The 21,825-nt window shown below is 37.5% G+C and overlaps 1 protein-coding gene across 11 annotated transcripts in view; it reads right to left on the bottom strand.

Moving 5' to 3' along the window:
* The window catches only part of NEK10 (NIMA related kinase 10), a 311,176-nt gene that overhangs the window by 171,890 nt on the left and 117,461 nt on the right, over positions 1 to 21,825 (bottom strand). For all 11 annotated transcript variants that reach the window (XM_068557350.1, XM_068557356.1, XM_068557354.1 and 8 more), the window contains one exon: positions 17,732 to 17,807. In XM_068557350.1, the coding sequence (XP_068413451.1) occupies positions 17,732 to 17,807 (76 nt within the window). The remainder of the gene's footprint in view (positions 1 to 17,731; positions 17,808 to 21,825) is intronic.

The following is a 21,825-nucleotide window of genomic DNA, read 5'->3' as shown; positions in this document are numbered from 1 at the left end:
TTATTCACTGTTCTATTAACTATGGAAGATATAAAGATACAGCAAATAAATGGGAAAAAAATAAAACAGACCCTAGCACCAAGTATGTACTTACTGTTTCAAACTAAAAACATTCTCACTTGAGGCTTCGTTGAGGCAAAAGTCAGAAAAGTTCAAAAATATGTTAGTGCTAGGAAGCCGTCAATGAAATTAAAAGACAACCTACAGAATGGGAGAAAATATTTGCAAATAATGCAACCAACAAAGGGTTAATATCCAAAATATACAAACAGCTCATACAACTCAATATCAAAACACAAACAACCCAAACAAAAATGGGCAGAAGTCTAAAATAGACAGTTTTCCAATAAAGACATACAGATATCTAACAGGCTCATGAAAAGACATTCAACACTGCTAATTATTAGAGAAATGTAAATCAAAGCTGCATGAGGTACCACCTCACCCCAGTCTGAATGGTCATCATCAAAAAGTCTACAAATAATAAATGCTGGAGAGGGTATGGAGAAAAAGGAGCCTTCCTATACTATTGGTGCGAGTAAATTGGTGCAGCCACTGTGAAGACATTATGGAGGTTCCTTAAAAAACTAAAAAAAGAACTATCATATGATCCAGCAATTTCATGTCTGGTTACATATCTGGAAAAAATGAGAACACTAATTTGAAAAAATACATGTACCCCAATGTTCATAGCAGCATTATTTACAATAGTGAAGACATGGAAACAATCCAAGTGTCCATCAACAGTGATTGGATTAAGAAGCTGTAGTATGTACAAGGGCATGAAACTAGAAATCTACCATGGGACAAGAAATGAGGGGAAAAAATGATTACATGGAGACTAAACAACATGCTTCTAAAAAACCAATGAGTCAACAAGGAAATCAAAAAGGAAATTTAAAAATACCTTGAGACAAATGACAATGAAAACACAACCATACAAAATCTATGGAATGCAGCAAAAGCAGTTCTTAGAGGGAAGTTCATAGCAATATGACTTTCCTGAAAAAGCAAGAAAAATCTCAAATAAAAAACCTAACCTACCACCTAAAAGAATTAGAAAAGGAACAACAACAACAACAATAACACAAAGTCAGTATTAGGAAGGAAATAATAAAGATCAGGGAGAAAATAAATAAAATAGAGATTAAAAAATAGAGAAGATCAATAAAACCAAGAGCTGGTTCTTTGAAATGGTAAACAAAATTGACAAACCTCTGGCCACACTCACCGAGAAGAAAAGAGAGAGAACCCAAATAAACAAAAAAAGAAGGGAAAAAGGAGAAATCTCAATTGATACCGCAGAAATACAAAAAGCCCTAAGAGAACGCTATGAACAACTACATGCCAACAAATTTGACAACCTAGAAGAAATGGACAAATTTCTAAAAACATATAGCCCACCAAAATTGAATCAAGGAGAAACAGATAATTTGAACAGACTGATCATTAGAAGTGAAAAAGAATCTGTAATTTTAAAACTCCCTACAAAACAAAAGTTCAGGACCAGATGGCTTCACAGGCGAATTCTTCCAAACATACAAAGAAGAACTTATACCAATTCTTCTCAAATTCTTGCAAAAGATTGAAGAGGAGGGAACACTCCCAAACACATTCTATGAATCCACCATCACCCTGATACCAAAACCAAACAAAGACACCACGAAAAAGGAAAATTACAGGCCAATATCTTTGATGAATATAGATGCAAAAATTCTCAACAAGATATTAGTAAACTGAATCCAACAACACATAAAAAAGATCATACACCATGACCAAGTGGGATTCATTGCAAGTTCACAAGGATGGTTCAATATATGCAAATCAATCAGTGTAATACACCACATTAACAAAAGAAAAGCAAAAAACCACATGATTATCTCAATAGGTGCAGAAAAAGTATTTGACAAAATTCAACATCCATTCATGACAAAAACGCTTACCAAAGTGGGTATACAGGGAACATATCTCAACATAGTAAAAGCTATTTATGACAAACCCACAGCCAACATAATACTTAATGGTGAAAAGCTGAAAGCCTTCCTGCTAAAATCTGGAACAAGACAAGGATGCCCACTCTCACTACTTCTATCCAACATAGTAGTGGAAGTCCTAGTCACAGCAATCATACAAGAAAAAGAAATAAAAGGTATCCAAGTTGGAAGGGAAGAGGTAAAATTGTCACTATATGCAGATGACATGATACTATATATAGAAAACCCTAAGGACTCCACACAAAAACTACTAGATCTAATAAATGAATTCAGCAAAGTAGAAGGATACAAGCATAACATTCAGAAATTGTTTGCATTTCTTTACACTAACAATGAATTAGAAAGGGAATGTAAAAAGAAAAAAAAAACCTTTTAAAATTGCACCAAAAAAAAAAAAAATACCTAGGAATAAACCTGACCAAGGAGGTGAAAGACTTATATGCTGAGAACTATAAAACATTAATAAAGGAAATTAAAGAGGATTCAAAGAAATGGAAAGATATCCCATGCTCTTGGATTGGAAGAGTTAATATTGTTAAAATGACAATACTACCCAAAGCATTCTGCAGATTTAACGTGATCCTTATCAAATTACCCATGATATTTTTCACAGAACTAGAACAAATAATCCAAAAATTTATATGGAATCATAAAAGATCCCGAATTGCCAAAGCAATGCTGAGGAAAAAAAACAAAGCAGGAGGCATAACTCTCCCAGACTTCAGACAATACTACAAAACTACAGTAATCAAAACAGTGGGGTATTGGTACAAAAATAGACATACGGATCAATGGAACAGAATAGAGAGCCCAGAAATAAATCCACACGGTCAATTAATCTTTGACAGAGGAGGCAAGAATATAAAATGGGAAAATGTTCTTCAGCAAGTGGTGCTGGGAAAGTTAGCTGCATGTAAATCAATGAAGTTAGAATACACTCTCACACCATGCACAAAAGTAAACTTAAAATGGCTTAGTGACTCAAACATAAGACATGATACCATAAAACTCCTAGAAGAGAGCACAGGCAAAACATTCTCTGACATAAATTACACCAGTGTTTTCTTAGGTCAGTCTCCCAAGGCAATAGAAATAAAAACAAAAATAAGTAAATGGGACCTAGTTAAATTTACAAGCTTTTGCACAGCAAAGGAAACCATAAAAAAGAAAAAAGAAAAAACATACAGAATGGGAGAAAATATTTGCAAATGATGCAACTGAGAAGGGCTTAATCTCCAAAATATACAAACAGCTCATACAACTCAACAACAAAAAAACAAAAAACCCAATAAAAAAATGGGCAGAAGACCTTAATAGACATGTCTTTAAAGAAGACATACAGATGGCCAGTAGGCACATGAAAGGATGCTCAATACCACTAATTATTAGAGACATGCAAATCAGAACTACAGTGAGGTATCACCTCACACTAGTCAGAATGGCCATCATCAAAAAAGTCTCCAAACAGTAAATGCTGGAGAGGGTGTGGAGAAAGGGGAACCCTCCTACACTGTTGGTGGGAATGTAAATTGGTGCAGCCACTATGGAGAACAGTATGGAGGTTCCTCAAAAAACTAAAATTACAACTACCATATGATCCAGCAATCCCACTCCTGGGCATATACCCGGACAAAACTATAATTCAAAAAGATACATACACCCCTGTGTTCATAGCAGCACTATTCACAATAGCCAAAACATGGAAACAACCTAAATGTCCATCGACAGATGAATGGATAAAGAAGATGTACACATATACAATGGAATGTTACTCAGCCATAAAAAAGAACAAAATAATGCCATTTGCAGCAACATGGATGAAACTAGAGATTATTATACTAAGTGAAGTAAGTCAGAAAGAGAAAGACAAATACCATATGATATCACTTACATGTGGAATCTAAAATATGGCACAAATGAACCTATCTACAAAGCAGAAATTCATAGAGATAGAGAACAGATTTGTGGGTTCCAAGGGTTGGGTGGGAGGGAGAGGGGTGGACTAGGAGTTTGGGATTGGTAGATGCAAACTATTATATATAGAATGGATAAACAATATGGTCCTACTATACAGCACAGGGAACTATATCCAATCTCCTAGGATAAAACATAATGGAAAAGAATATTTAAAAAATGCATATATTTCCATAACTGAGTCACTTTGCTATACAGCAGAAATTGGCACAACATTGTAAATCAACTAGACTTCACTTTAACAAAAGAATTATGAGAGAAAGTATGTAGCCGGTATAAATAATAAAACTAGAGAATTTAAAATTGCTGCAGCCATTATGGAAAACAGTATGAAGATTCCTCAAAAAATTAATAGAACTACCATATGATCTAGGTATTCCATTTCTGGGTATTTATTCAAAGAATATGAAAACAGTAATGTCAAAATTTATATTCACCTCTATGTTCATGATTTACAGTATCCAAGATATGGAAACAACCTAAGTGCCCATCAACAGATGATGGATAGAGAAGATGTGGTATATATATACAATGAAATACTACTCAACAATAAAACAATGCAATCTTGCCATTTGCAACAACATGGATGGACCCTGAACATCTTATGCTAAATTCAATGTCAGATGGAGAAAGACAAATACAGTATGATTTCACTCACATATGGAATATAAAAACAAACAAGCAAACAAAACAAAATAAATAACCAAATCAAACAAACCTGGAGATACTGAGAACAGAGTAGTGGTTACCAGATGGTAAGGGGTGGGAGGGGGGTGTGAAATGGGCAAAGAGGGTCAGTTGTACGGTGACAGATAGAAACTAAACTTTTGGTGTTGAACACACGGTACTGTATACTGAAAAAGAAATATAATGTTTTACACATGATACTTATGTTATAAACCAATATTACATCAATAACTTTTTTTAAATAAAAAAGGAAGATGTGGTATATATATATATATATATATATATATATATATATATATATATATATATATATATATATACATACAATGGAATTCTACTAAGCCATAAAAAAAGAATAAAATTCTGCCATTTGCAGCAATGTGGATGAAGCTAGAGATTATTTAGCTTAGTGAAATAAGTCAGAGAAGGACATGTCATGTATGATATAACTTATATGTGGAATCTAAAAACTAATACAAATAAGTGTATAGCAAAACAGAAAAACAGACTTAACAGACATAGAAAACAAACTTACGGTTACCAAAGAGGAGAGGAAGTGAGGAAGTGGGGGTACTGCATTAACAAACTACTGTATATAAAATAATCAACAAGGTGGCATTGGGAGAAGATGGCGGAAGAGTAAGACGCGGAGATCACCTTCCTTCCCACAGATACAGTAGAAATACATCTACACGTGGAACTGCTCCTAGAGAACACCCACTGAACGCTGGCAGAAAACGTCAGACCTCCCAAAAGGCAAGAAACTCCCCCGGTACTTGGGTAGGGCAAAAGAAAAAAGAAATAACAGAGACAAAAGAATAGGGACGGCACCTGCACCAGTGGGAGGGAGCTGTGAAGGAGGAAAGATTTCTACACACTAGGAAGCCCCTTCGTAGGCAGAGACTGTGGGTGGCAGAGGGGGGAAGCTTCGGAGCCACGGAGGAGAGCGCAGCCACAGGGGTGCGGAGGGCAAAGCGGAGAGATTCCCGCACGGAGGCTCCGCGCCGACCAGCACTCACCAGCCCGAGAGGCTTGTCTGCTCCCCCGCCGGGGCGGGCGGGGCTGGGAGCTGAGGCTAGGGCTTCGGTCGGATTGCAGGGAGAGGACTGGGGTTGGCGGCGTGAACACAGCCTGAAGGGGTTAGCGCACCACAGCTGGCTGGGAGGGAGACCGGGAAAAAGTCTGCAGCTGCCGAAGAGGCAAGAGACTTTTTCTTGCCTCTTTGTTTCGTGGCGCGCGAGAAGAGGGGATTCAGAGCGCCGCCTAAACGAGCTCCAGAGACGGGCACGAGCCGCAGCCATCAGCGCAGACCCCAGAGACGGGCGTGAGACGCTGGGGCTGCTGCAGCCGCCTCCAAAACTCCTGTGTGCGAGCACAGGTCACTCGCCACACCGCCCCTCCCGGTAGCCTGTGCAGCCCGCCACTGCTAGGGTCCCGTGATCCGGGGACAACTTCCCCGGGAGAACGCATGGCGCGCCTCAGGCTGGTGCAACGTCACGCCGGCCTCTGACGCCGCAGGCTCGCCCCGCCTCCTCTGTACCCCTCCCCGCAGCCTGAGTGAGCCAGAGCCCCTGAAGCAGCTGCTCCTTTAACCCCGTTCTGTCTGGGCAGGGAACAGACGCCCTCAGGCGACCTACACGCAGAGGCGGGTCCAAATCCAAAGCTGATCCCCAGGAGCTGTGCGAACAGAGAAGAGAAGGGGAAATCTCTCCCAGAAGCCTCAGAAGCAGGGGATTAAAACTCCACAAACAACTTGATGTGCCTGCATCTGTTGAATACCTGAATAGACAACGAATCATCCCAAATTCAGGAGGTGGACTTTGGGAGCAGGATATGTTAATTTTTCCCCTTTTCCTTTTTTTTGTGAGTGTATATGTATATGCTTCTGGGTGAGATTTTGTCTGTATAGCTTTGCTTTATAATAGCTTTATTTTACTTCACTATATTATAGCCTCTTTCTTTCTTTCTTTCTATTTTTTCTCCCTTTTACTCTGAGCCGTGTGGACGAAAGGCTCGTGGTGCTCCAGCCAGGCATCAGGGCCGTACCTCTGAGGTGGGAGAGCAAACTTCAGGACACTGGTCCACAAGAGACCTCCCAGCTCCACGTAATACCAAACGGCAAAAATCTCTCAGAGATCTCCATCTCAACATCAAGACCCAGCATCACTCAATGACCAGCAAGCTACAGTGCTGAACACCCTATGCCAAACAACTAGCAAGACAGGAACACAGCCCCATCCATTAGCAGAGAGGCTGCCTAAAATCATAATAAGGCCACAGACACCCCAAAATACACCACCAGACGTGGACGTGCCCACCAGAAAGACAAGATCCAGCCTCATCCACCAGAACTCAGGCACTAGTTCCCTACACCAGGAAGCCTACACAACCCACTGAACCAACCTTAGCCACTGGGGACAGATACCAAAAACAAAGGGAACTACGAACCTGCAGTCTGTGAAAAGGAGACCCCAAACACAGTAAGATAAGCAAAATGAGACGACAGAAAAACACAGAGCAGATGAAGGAGCAGGGTCAAAACACACCAGACTTAACAAATGAAGAGGAAATAGGTAGTCTACCTGAAAAAGAATTCAGAATAATGATAGTAAGGATGATCCAAAATCTTCGAAATAGAATAGACAAAATGCAAGAAACATTTAACAAGGACGTAGAAGAACTAAAGAGGAACCAAGCAATGACGAAAAACACAATAAATGAAATGAAAAATACTCTAGACGGGATCAATAGCAGAATAACTGAGGCAGAAGAAAGGATAAGTGACCGGGAAGATAAAATGGTGGAAATAACTACTGCAGAGCAGGATAAAGAAAAAAGAATGAAAAGAACTGAAGACAGTCTCAGAGACCTCTGGGACACCATTAAACGCACCAACATTCGAATTATAGGGGTCCCAGAAGAAGAAGAGAAAAAGAAAGGGACTGAGAAAATATTTGAAGAGATTATAGTCGAAAACTTCCCTAATATGGGAAAGGAAATAGTTAATCAAGTCCTGGAAGCACAGAGAGTCCCATACAGGATAAACCCAAGGAGAAACACGCCAAGACACATATTAATCAAACTGCCAAAAATTAAATACAAGGAAAACATATTAAAGGCAGCAAGGGAAAAACAACAAATAACACACAAGGGAATCCCCATAAGGTTAACATCTGATCTTTCAGCAGAAACTCTGCAAGCCAGAAGGGAGTGGCAGGATATACTTAAAGTGATGAAGGAGAAAAACCTACAACCAAGAATACTCTACCCAGCAAGGATCTCATTCAGATGTGATGGAGAAATTAAAACCTTTACAGAAAAGCAAAAGCTGAGAGAGTTCAGCACCACCAAACCAACTTTACAACAAATGCTAAAGGAACTTCTCTAGGCAAGAAACACAAGAAAAGGAAAACACCTACAATAACAAACCCAAAGCATTTAAGTAAATGGGAATAGGAACATACATATCGATAATTACCTTGAATGTAAACGGATTAAATCCTCCCACCAAAAGACACAGGCTGGCTGAATGGATACAAAAACAAGACCCATATATATGCTGTCTACAAGAGACCCACTTCAGACCTAGAGACACATACAGACTGCAAGTGAGGGGATGGAAAAAGATATTCCATGCAAATGGAAATCAAAAGAAAGCTGGAGTAGCAATTCTCATATCAGACAAAATACACTTTAAAATAAAGACTATTACAAGAGACAAAGAAGGACACTATATAATGATCAAGGGATCGATCCAAGAGGAAGCCATAACAATTGTAAATATTGATGCACCCAACATAGGAGCACCTCAATACATAAGGCAAATACTAACAGCCATAAAAGGGGAAATCGACAGCAACACAATCATAGTAGGGGACTTTAACACCCCACTTTCACCAATGGACAGATCATCCAAAATGAAAATAAATAAGGAAACACAAGCTTTAAATGATACATTAAACAAGATGGACTTAATTGATATTTATAGGACATTCCACCCAAAAACAACAGAATACACATTTTTCTCAAGTGCTCATGGAACATTCTCCAGGATAGATCATATCTTGGGTCACAAATCAAGCCTTGGTAAATTTAAGAAAATTGAAATCGTATCAAGGATCTTTTCCGACCACAACGCTATGAGACTAGATATCAATTACAGGAAAAGATCTGTAAAAAATACAAACACATGGAGGCTACACAATACACTACTTAATAACGAAGTGATCACTGATGAAATCAAAGGGGAAATCAAAAAATACCTAGAAACAAGTGACAATGGAGATACGACGACCCAAAACCTATGGGACGCAGCAAAAGCAGTGCTAAGAGGGAAGTTTATAGCAATACAAGCCTACCTCAAGAAACAGGAAACATCTCGAATAAACAACCTAACCTTGCACCTGAAGCAATTAGAGAAAGAAGAACAAAAAACCCCAAAGCCAGCAGAAGGAAAGAAATTATAAAGATCAGGTCAGAAATAAATGAAAAAGAAGTGAAGGAAACAATAGCAAAAACCAATGAAACTAAAAGCTGGTTCTTTGAGAAGATAAACAAAATTGATAAACCATTAGCCAGACTCATCAAGAGAAAAAGGGAGAAGACTCAGATCAATAGAATTAGAAATGAAAAAGGAGAAGTAACCACTGACACTGCAGAAATACAAAAGATCATGAGAGATTACTACAAGCAACTCTATGCCAATAAAATGGACAACCCGGAAGAAATGGACAGATTCTTAGAAATGCACAAACTGCCGAGACTGAACCAGGAAGAAATAGAAAATATGAACAGACCAATCACAAGCACTGAAATTGAAACTGTGATTAAAAATCTTCCAACAAACAAAAGCCCAGGACCAGATGGCTTCACAGGTGAATTCTATCAAACATTCAGAGACGAGCTAACACCTATCCTTCTCAAACTCTTCCAAAATATTGCAGAGGGAGGAACACTCCCAAACTCATTCTACGAGGCCACCATCACCCTGATACCAAAACCAGACAAAGATGTCACAAAGAAAGAAAACTACAGGCCAATATCACTGATGAACATAGATGCAAAAATCCTCAACAAAATACTAGCAAACAGAATCCAACAGCACATTAAAAGGATCATACACCATGATCAAGTGGGGTTTATCCCAGGAATGCAAGGATTCTTCAATATACGCAAATCAATCAATGTGATACACCATATTAACAAATTGAAGGAGAAAAACCATATGATCATCCCAATAGATGCAGAGAAAGCTTTCGACAAAATTCAACACCCATTTATGATAAAAGCCCTGCAGAAAGTAGGCATAGAGGGAACTTTCCTCAACATAATAAAGGCCATATATGACAAACCCACAGCCAACATTGTCCTCAATGGTGAAAAACTGAAACCATTTCCACTAAGATCAGGAACAAGACAAGGTTGCCCACACTCACCACTATTATTCAACATAGTTTTGGAAGTGTTAGCCACAGCAATCAGAGAAGACAAAGAAATAAAAGGAATCCAAATCGGAAAAGAAGAAGTAAAGCTGTCACTATTTGCAGATGACATGATACTATACATAGAGAATCCTAAAGATGCTACCAGAAAACTCCTAGAGCTAATCCATGAATTTGGTAAAGTGGCAGGATGCAAAATTAATGCACAGAAATCTCTTGCATTTCTATACACTAATGATGAAAAATCTGAAAGTGAAATTAAGAAAACACTCCCATTTACCATTGCAACAAAAAGAATAAAATATCTAGGAATAAACCTACCTAAGGAGACAAAAGACCTGTATGCAGAAAATTATAAGACACTGATGAAAGAAATTAAAGATGATACAAATAGATGGAGAGATATACCATGTTCCTGGATTGGAAGAATCAACATTGTGAAAATGACTCTACTACCCAAAGCAATCTACAGATTCAATGCAATCCCTATCAAACTACCACTGGCATTTTTCACAGAACTAGAACAAAAAATTTCACAATTTGTATGGAAACACAACAGACCCCGAATAGCCAAAGCAATCTTGAGAACGAAAAATGGAGCTGGGGGAATCAGGCTCCCTGACTTCAGACTATATTACAAAGCTTCAGTAATCAAGACAGTTTGGTACTGGCACAAAAACAGAAATATAGATCAATGGAACAGGATAGAAAGCCCAGAGATAAACCCACACACATATGGTCACCTTATCTTTGATAAAGGAGGCAAGCATATACAGTGGAGAAAAGACAGCCTCTTCAATAAGTGGTGCTGGGAAAATTGGACAGGTACATGTAAAAGTATGAAATTAGAACACTCCCTGACACCATGCACAAAAATAAACTCAAAATGGATTAAAGACCTAAGTGTAAGGGCAGACACTATCAAACTCTTAGAGGAAAACATAGGCAGAACACTCTATGACATACATCACAGCAAGATTTTTTGACCCAGCTCCCAGAGAAATGGAAATAAGAACACAAATAAACAAATGGGACCTAATGAAACTTAAAAGCTTTTGCACAGCAAAGGAAACCATAAACAAGACCAAAAGACAACCCTCAGAATGGGAGAAAATATTTGCAAATGAAGCAACTGACAAAGGATTAATCTCCAAGATTTACAAGCAGCTCATGCAGCTCAATAACAAAAAAACGAACAACCCAATCCAAAAACGGGCAGAAGACCTAAATAGACATTTCTCCAAAGAAGATATACAGATGGCCTACAGACACATGAAAGAATGCTCAACATCATTAATCATTAGAGAAATGCAAATCAAAACTACAATGAGGTATCATCTCACACCGGTCAGAATGGCCATCATCAAAAAATCTAGAAACAATAAATGCTGGAGAGGGTGTGGAGGAAAGGGAACACTCTTGCACTGCTGGTGGGAATGTAAATTGATACAGCCACTATGGAGAACAGTATGGAGGTTCCTTAAAAAACTACAAATAGAACTACCATATGACCCAGCAATCCCACTACTGGGCATATACCCTGAGAAAACCATAGGTCAAAAAGAGTCATGTACCAAAATGTTCATTGCAGCTCTATTTACAATAGCCAGGACATGGAAGCAACCTAAATGCCCATCGACAGATGAATGGATAAAGAAGATGTGGCACATATATACAATGGAATATTACTCAGCCATAAAAAGAAATGAAATGGAGGTATTTGTAATGAGGTGGATGGAGTTAGAGTCTGTCATACAGAGTGAAGTAAGTCAGAAAGAGAAAAACAAATACAGTACGCTAACACATATATACGGAATCTAAGGAAAAAAAAAAAGCCATGAAGAACCTAGTGGCAAGACGGGAATAAAGACACAGACCTACTAGACAATGGACCTGTGGATATGGGGATGGGGTGGGGTGAGATCTGACAGGGTAAGAGAGTGTCATGGACATATATACACTACCAAATGTAAAATAGATAGCTAGTGGGAAGCAGCCACATAGCACAGGGAGATCAGCTCGGTGCTTTGTGACCACCTAGAGGGGTGGGATGGGGAGGGTGGGAGGGAGGGAGATGCAAGAGGGAAGAGAAATGGGAACATATTGTATATGTATAACTGATTCACTTTGTTATAAAGCAGAAGCTAACACACCATTGTAAGGCAATTATACTTCAATAAAGATGTTTAAAAAAAAAATCAACAAGGATATACTGTACTGCACAGAGACTTATACCAATGATCTTGTAATAACATATAATGGATTATAATCTGCAAAAATATGAATCACTTTGCTGTACACCTGAAACTAACAATATTGGAAATCAACTATACTTCAATTAAAAAAATATGTTAGTGCCTTAGAGCTTGATAAAAATGCACATGGATTTTTAGTCACATTAAAGCACAGAATGTGGTATACATATGTACAATGGAATATTTATATTTTTCAACCATTAAAAAGAAGGAAATCTTGTCATTTGCAACAACATGGTTGAACCTGGAGGACATTATTCTAGTTGAAATAAGCCAGACAAAGACAAAAAAAAAAGCTGATTTCGTAGAAACAGAGAGAGTAGAATGGTAGTTGCCACAGGCTGGGGGTAGGGAGAAATGGGGTGATACAGGTCAAATGGTACAAATTTTCAGTTATGAGAAGAATGAGTTCTGAGGATCTAATGTATGGCATGGTGACTATAGTTAATAACATGCTACTGTGTACTTAAAAGTCCCAAGAGTAAATCTTAGCATTCTCAGAACAACAAAAAAGAGTTAATTATGTGAGGTGATGTATTTGTTAATTATACTGATCTTGGTAATCATTTCACAAATGTATATCAAATCGTGTTATACACTCTAAATATATACAATTATATTTGTCAATTTTTCCCAATTACTCTTCACTAAAGTTCAAAAAAGACATTTTAAGACAAAACCAGAATAACTTATTTTCACTTTAATAATTCAAAATATTTATTAGGATTCTGTCAGTCTGCTCCTAGAGGAGCAGGGAAACAACAGTGAACAAAACAGTTAACAGCTCTACGTTGTGGAGTTTGTGTTTTAGTGGGAGACACATGATACACCAATCAAAATACAACATAATGCCAGAGAGAGACAAATGCTATGAAAAAATAAAGGGATAGCGTCTGAAGGAGGTTGCTATTTGGGGCAGATGATCAGGAAAACCTCTCTACAGAAGGGGACATTTAACAGAGAGCAGAAGGAAGAAAGGAGGTGAACTGCAGCTCTGGAGGGGAGCACCTGGTGGGCACACATTGGAAATCTGAAGGCATAGCCGAGGGGGCGGTTGATGGGGTGGAAGGTTTGTTACAGTGTGAGGGAGAAATTTCCTTTATTATATTTCCATTATTTCGGGTACTGTTCATAGTCATACAAGTACTGGATCACTCATATAGTAAATGTTTCTCGTGAGCCTATAAACCATACTTGGGCTCAGTGCTGGGGATAGTGGCCTATCACAAAATAAATATAAAATTCCACCTGGTGAAGGACAAGTGCATGGTGTGTGTAGGCCAGGGGCATCCTGCCCTGTTTTGGGGGGTTTGCCTGAGGAGGCTACATTCTAGCTGAGAGGTGAAGGGTGAGAAGAGTTAACCCAGTGACAAGTGGGAAAAGCAGTATTCCAGGCAGAGAGAGCAGCATGTGCAAAAGCCCTGTGGTCACAGGGAACATGCAGGGAGCAGCTAAGAGTAGTGAAGTCTGGGTGGAGGTACAGCAGGAAGACGTGGCAGAGGCAGAGCATGCAGGGTTGTCCTCGTGTAGCCTGACTGAGGACGTGGTCTGTGAACTGTGAGCAGCTGGAGGCTACCGAAGTGTTTTAAGTCAGTTAAGAGTCTCAGAGCTTGGAGATTCCTTAAGAACTTGAGAAGTACAGTCAGAAGTTGGGCAGGTTTCACTGTGTCTCTACTTGTTCAGGTTTTCCTACAGGTTTATTTTGATCCATCCAATGAAAACTTCAGCAGCTTTTTAAAAATTTATCTAATGTAATAACATGAATGGGATTACACTAAGCAATAAAGTCTCAAAGAATTCCCATTCCAGGATTAGTCAAAGTTTTCTATTTTTATTAGATCATACTTGTTTATTATCCAGAAATCCCAAATATACATTCTGTGAAGAACTAGCCCAAAATATTTCTCAGAGCGTCAGACTCAAAAATCTGCTCTGAAAATGCAGTTGAAGGAAGTGTACAGTTTTGGACTCTGTAATTGGAGTAAGACGTAGAGATAAAAAATGGAACCAAGGACCATATTTAGAGATTATTCTCCATGAGAAGGATAATAAAGACCTGCCTAATAATGATAATAATCAGATAAGAAATAATATGAGATAATAATCAGATAAGAAAAGGTTTTATGCAACTTGTGTTCCAGCACAATCAGTCCAGTGCCCATAGCACAATCAGTCCAGTGCCCACAAACCACTTATCTAGCAGCTGAGATATAAAGAATGCTCGGATGGGACTTCCCTGGTGGTGCAGTGGGTAAGATTCCAAGGTCCCAATGCAGGGGGCCTGGGTCTGATCCCTGGTCAGGGAACTAGATCCCACACGCATGCCACAACTAAGAGTTCACATGCCACAACAAAGGATCCCTCCTGCCACAACTAAGGAGCCCATGTGCTGCAACTAAGGAGCCTGTCAGCTGCAACTAAGGAGACTGCTGGCTGAAACTAAGGAGCCCGCAAGCCACAACCAAGGAGCCCACCGGCTGCAACTAAGACCAAGTGCAACCAAATAAATAAATAACAAATATTAAAAAAAAAAGAATGCTCCCAGGCACTTCCTGCAAATGTTGATAAAGAACTTTTTGCTATTAAATAAGTTAATACCTGAGGAAGCAAAGGCAAAAGCAAAGAGCAAAATGACATGGGAACATCAAACTCTGGGGAACGTGGAGAGCCGGGGCAGGCATCCCAGGTCCACATGAATTGGCTCAGAGGAGCTCAAAAGGATTACACAAAGATTACAGAATGTGGAGGGAAATACCCCGGAAATAGATAAAAGGACAATTCAAGAAAAGGCATGAAGGTATGAGACTCAGGGCAGAGAATGTGAAAGATATTTGTTTTACTTTTGTTCAATTCACAAACTCAGAGAAAACACAAAGGGAAGGATATAAAAATATTCAAAAGTAACTGGACATGTCAAACAATACATTAGGAAACATCTTAAATTTGGAACAATTAGAATTTGAGAGATTATACAGCTGACATTTCCAGTGCATGTCCTTGACATCATGCAGTGAACAAGGTCCCATGATTCTCTGCCTGGGGGCTTCCTTCCAGCCACCCCAGGAGGCCAGGAGTGACTGAAGGTCACCCATGGAGTAGCCCTTAGCCACTTGTGACTGAGAAAAGAAAAAAAAAAAAACTCCTACCTTTAATTTGGCATATAGGACAACTCTGAAACATCTCGTGCACTGTATCCCAGATAATAATCTACGGATCTGATTTTTTAAAAATAAATTTATTTATTTATTTATTTTTGGCTGTGTTGGGTCTTCGCTGCTGCATGTGGGCTTTCTATAGTTGAGGCGAGTGGGGGCTACTCTTAGTTGCGGTGCGCAGGCTTCTCATTGTGGTAGCCTCTCTTGCTGTGGAGCACCAGGCTCTAGGCATGCAAGCTTCAGTAGTTGCAGCATGCAGGCTCAGTAGTTGTGGCTCACGGCGTCTAGAGCACAGGCTCAGTAGTTGTGGTGCATGGGCTTAGTTGCTCCGCGGCATGTGGGATCTTCCCGGACCAGGGATTGAACCCGTGTCCCCTGCATTGGCAGGCGGATTCTCAACCACTGTGCCACCGGGGAAGCCTGGACCTGATTATTAATGTTTCCTGTACTGGCTGCTTTCCCTTCTCTGTCTCATTTCCTACCCCCCACCCCCCACCACTATTTCATGGAACCACCTACTAAATAAACTATTTCACTTGGATTCTTGTCTTTTGGAAAATCCCAAAGTAAGAAAGTAATGGAATGTAATTTAGAACTGAGTTCTTTTAACTCTGGCTTGTGAGCCTAAGTTTATTGTGCATTTTAAAATACAAGGGGCATTTCTAACAACCAGGAGAGAGGAAGGTGGGATAAGGGAGTAGAAATAAATATTTTAAAGCAATTTAAAATAACAAAGAGCTTGATAGAAAGATGAATGGTCATACATTTGTGATATTCCTAAGTGAAATAATACCTTAACTGTATTAGGAGGTTCAGCTTTCCTAACTCTGTAGTTAATTTAAAAATTAAAAGAAAATATGAATCCATCTTTGGGCTAATAAAACAAAATAGTTATCATGTTTTAGATTTCTTCTTACATACTCTATAGATTTCCTGCCCCCCACCTCAACACACACACAAAATTATCATAATAGCGATTCTAAACTGAATTCACAGTCTTGGGAATAAATGTGCTTAATTTTAGTTTGTACTTTATTTGTTCTGTAATTTTGATTGACAATCAAATCTGTTCAGGAATATATGATTATTTAACACTTTTATGATTAAGCTTTTATTATTTTTGAAAAAGAATACAAAGTAGAACAAATGAAAACTATTATTCCAGCAACAAGTAATGGGTGATTCATATCCTTATTATTAAGAGATTAAGTGTGCAGATAAACTATCAGTTTTCAAGGTACAATATTAACCTGGCCACCAATCTCTGCATCTTCCCATGAAGATAGTTTCAAAAACAAAGATGTAAGAAATTTCTAGCAAAATAAATGAAAATTCACCCCTTAAAAACACTATTTTGCACATTCTTGTATGAAAGGACTTTGTAAAATAGGGCTGTTATTTCCAAATTCCACCCTCCTTGGAGAAGATTCATTCTGAATCCTACCCCCAGGACTCTGATGCACAATAGACTAGATTAAAAAAAGAAGATGGAAGTGTCTTGATTGCTTGACCCGACGAATGAAATTTCAGAATATTTCCCTGAAATCTGCTGCATCTACGGACTACCATATCTGTTTGCTAATTTCAACAGATTCAGACAAATGATATGTGATCAGCAAAAGAAGATTCTCACTTCATGATAATTAATGGATTGCAAAGGAACCCTAAAAAGCATGCTAAAAAAGTCTCAATTCATCAAAATAATGCTCATTTACCCAAGAAGCACCAACTTTGTAAATATATGTGTAAGTATATATATCATCATTTATTCATTCACATAGTAAAATTTATTCAGCACCTATTATTTGCCAGATGCTGGGACAGGTATTAGGACATAAAAACCCTTTCCTTGACCTTGAATGTCTATAGATGGAAAGAGAGCAAAAGAATCATATATACAATAGATGCAATAAAATGTTCCAAGTGTCATATTGCGTAGCAAGTCTACTAATTCATTCACAGATTCATTCAACGACTCTGTACACCTACTGTGTGCCAAAGATCACCTCAATTACAAGTAATTGAGGGGCAGAGTTACCTTAAAGGAAAGATAGTTTGTTATTTTAAACATATAATGGTACGATTCTATACATGTGTATTACCTGGGTAATTGAGGAAAACTTATTAAATATGTAAATATCTTTCCTTTGCAAGCCAAGAAAAGAAATGAAAGCCCAAACCAGTTAAAAAATGGTGTTAGAGAGCTATAAAATAATTGTCCTTACCAGGAATACAGAATTGTTCCTACAACAGATGTAAGTTTACTGCTTTCTTGTTTTTGCTTTGCCAGGCCAAAGTCAGCTACAATTCAAGAAGAAAAACAATTTGATTATATTTTCCCAGAATTAGCATTGTTCCTTAGCTTTTAACATTCTGCAAAAACAAAACAAAGCAAAAAGCTATTACAATTACAAGAGAAAGCTTTTCTTGTTTTCCCTGTCAAAATGCCCCATGCGCCAATCTTCTGAACCACTCCCAGCCTTCATTAATGGTGTACGTACATTAGGTCATTATGCTATCTATATATATTGACATAATGAGGTTTCATTAAAAAATATTAAAATAAGTCTTTCTGACTGGAAGATAGGACAAAGTACTTATTGAACTTGTGATTCTACTTTTTTAGGTTACCCTTTATAATTTTCAAATAAATAAAATGAATCTAATGTTTTGGCATATGGCAGTCATCACCTCATCCGGCTAAAAATGTAAACAAATATGGTAAGCCTAAATAATCACCATGAAGGTCTGAAAACCTGAAATTAATGGTATCTATTTGTACGAAGTCATAGTAAATAACAATGTTCACAATCATCTCAAAATACCTATATAATAATATAATTATGTTAATACAGTGGATTCTAATTTTTAAACTAGAACACTAAATATTTATATTTAATATTAGCACTAGCTATATTTTTCAAAGCACCTTCACATACTTCTCTTTTTTAAGCCACTCAATAACTTAGATCAAAGTGGTAGAAACAGATATTATTCCTATTATCATTGTATGGATTTACAAACATTTCAAGAGGTTTAATTACTAGAATTAAACAAAAAGACAGTGTTGAACCAGGGCAAAAATTCAAGTTGCTATTCCTAATAAAGTTTGATGTTCACAATATCACTTTTTTAAGTGTACTAAATATGTATGGAATTTCACTGTAATGAATTTTAATAAGAAGTATTTGATTATCTATACTAAAGTGTCTTTGACAGGTTGAAAATATTCTGAAGTACCTTGACTTCAAAGTAATATTAATTCATGTTATTAATAACAATATCCATTTACAAAACAACAACCTTGAACTAGCACAGATTTAGCTGCTTACATATATTGTCTATTTTAATACTCACAGTGCAATAGGAATTACTATAGTTAGTGCCTGTTAGTGGTTAAAGGCAAGGACTCTGGAACCGGACAGGCTCAGTTCAAATCCTGGCTTCATTATGTGCTACCTGAGTAACCCTGGGCAAGTTATTTAATCTCTCTTTGCAATAGTTTTCTTATCTGTAAAATAGGGATTGTAATAATATAGATAGTAGTACTATAATATTAAAATCTGAATAAGTTAACATATGCAAATGTAGTATAGCATAGTGATAATCAACTGATGTATATCGCTATTTAATCTTCACAACCACCCATTTTATAGATGAGGAAACTGAGGCTCAAAGAGAATTAGTGCCTTGCTCAGGGTTTCTCAGGGAGAAATGAACAGAGTTAGACATGAATTTGAGGTTGCTCAATCTAAAGCCCCAAATTCTTATCAAAACAGAATATAATACTGCCAACAAAGAAAAATCAGGCCCAAACCATTTTATTTACAAATTCAACCAAACACTTAAAGGATAAATATCAGTTATGCATAAACTCTACCAGAAAATAGAAGAGGAGAGAACACTTCCCAACTCATTTTATGAAGTCAACATTACCCTGAACAAGTCCAGACAAAGACATTACAAGAAAAGAAAAGCACAGAACAATATTCCCCATGAGAATAGATGCAAAAAATAAGTAAATCCAATCTAGGGATATATTAAAAAGGATAACAAATAATAACCAAGTGGGGTTTATGCCAAAAATACAACGCTGATCCAACATTTAAAAATTAATCAATATAGTTCACCAGATCAGAACATTAGAGAAGGAAATCATACGAACATCTCAATAGTTGTATAAGAAGAATTTGAGAAAAGTCAATATCTATTCCTTTCAGCAAAGTGGAAAATAGACAGGCATTTCCTTAACCTGATAAAGGGCATCTATGAAAAACCTACAGCCAACTTTCTAGTTAATGTTAAAAGACTGAATGTCTTTCCCTTAAGATCAAAAAAACAAGGCTGGATGTTATCTTGACTTATGGTGATCATTTCACAGTATATAACAAATATCGAATCATTATGTTACACACCTGAAACTAATACAATGTTGTAGGTCAATTATATCTCAATTAAAGCAAAGAAGAAAAATAAAAAAGAAATAAAAGATATAGCCATCTTGTTAATATATTGATAGATATTTTGAAGAGATTGTCATATAAGAACATTTTTAATGTGCCTTGATAACTGAATTTTAAAAATAAATCAGAAAACATTATTTTCTCTTTCCTTTCAAAAAAAAAATAAAAGAAAGAAAACATACTAATTACAATACCATCATGGGAACAAATATCTAGGAATAATATGACAAAGGACATGAAAGACCTATGCAGGAAAAATTATAAAATTTTGTTACAGAGTCATTAAAGAAGATTAAAATTAATGGAGAGAAAGTCCAAATTCATGGATTGGGATTTTCAATATTATATAGATTTCATTCTTCCTAAACTAATTTATGTAATTCTAATCAAATGTCTTCATATTTTGGGCAGAACTTCACAAATTGAGTATAAAATTCATATAGAAATAGAAACTGCCAAGAGGAGCCATGGATTTTAATATAAAAGAGGACAGAGTTTTCTATAGTATATTAAGAATTACTACAAGGCTATAGTAATAAAGACAAGGTAGTATAAACTCAGGATACACAGAAAAAAAGGCAAGGATGTCCACTCTAACCATTCCTATTCAAGATTGTACTACAGGTCCAAGTAAGTACATTAATTGCATACAAATTTTTGTGCGAAGATAATTTTTTATTTCTCTTTGATAGATTCCTTGGAGTGGGATTACTGGATCCTATGATAAGTGTATGTTTAATTCCATTAAAAACTACCAAGCCAAAATATTTTCTATTGTGTTCTCACCAGAAATGTATGAGAGTTCTAGTTGCTTCTGCCTCCTCACAAGCATTTGAAGTTATCAGGGATTTTTTAATTAGCCATTTTAACTAGCATGTAGTGGTAGCCCAGTATAGCTTTCATTTGCATTTCCCTAATGACTAATGGTGCTGAACATGTTTTATGTACTTATTTGCCATCTGTGTATCTTCTTTAGTGAAGTGCTTGTTCAAAATTTGGCCCATTTTTTCATGGGGTTGTTTGTATTCTTATTACTGAGCTTTCTTATTATTTGTATTATTGATACTAATTCTTTGTCAGATAGATGACCTACAAATATTTTCTCCTTGTCTTCAACTTGTTTTTTCATCCTCTTAATAATATCTTTCATAGAACAGAAGTTTTAAACTTTAAGGAAGTTCAATGAATTAATCTATATATATATATATATATATATATATATATTATGGTTTTGATGTTATAGTTTATTTTCATTTATTTATTTTATTCTGGCTGTGCTGGGTCTTCTTTGTGGCACGTGGGCCTCCCTAGTTGCAGCGTGTGGGCTTTCTAGTTGCGGTGTGTGGGCTCTAGAGCACACAGGCTTAGTTGCAGCATGTGGGGTCTTAGTTCCCCGACAAGGGATCGAACCTGGGCCACCGGCATTGGGAGCACGGAGACTTAACCACTGGACCACCAGGAAAGTCCCTTGATGTTATAGTTAAGAAATATTTGTCTAGTCCAGGCTATTCTGCTGAAGAGGCCACATAGAGAAGAGGGGTCCTGGTGAATGAGAGGCCAAGTTCCAACCAAAAGGCAGAACTAATTGCCCATCATGTGAGTGAGCCTTCTTGGAAGTGGATTCCCAGGCCAAGTCAAGGCTTCAGATGATGCAGCCCTGGCTGACAGCTTGACTGAAGCCTCATGAGAGACCCTGAGCCAGAATCATCCAGCTAAGCTGCTGCTGGATTCCTGTCCCTTGAAATGGTGAGAAAATAAATGCTTGTTTTCTTAAGCCACTAAGCTTTGTGGTAATTGGTTACACAATAATGGATAATTAATACAACCACTATCACCTAGTCCAGGACACCACGAAC

The sequence above is a fragment of the Eschrichtius robustus genome, chromosome 12 (assembly GCF_028021215.1).
Source record: "Eschrichtius robustus isolate mEscRob2 chromosome 12, mEscRob2.pri, whole genome shotgun sequence".
Classification (NCBI taxonomy): Eukaryota; Metazoa; Chordata; class Mammalia; order Artiodactyla; family Eschrichtiidae; genus Eschrichtius; species Eschrichtius robustus.
Note: the sequence above shows the minus strand (reverse complement) of the source record. Positions and strands in the feature narration are given on the sequence as shown.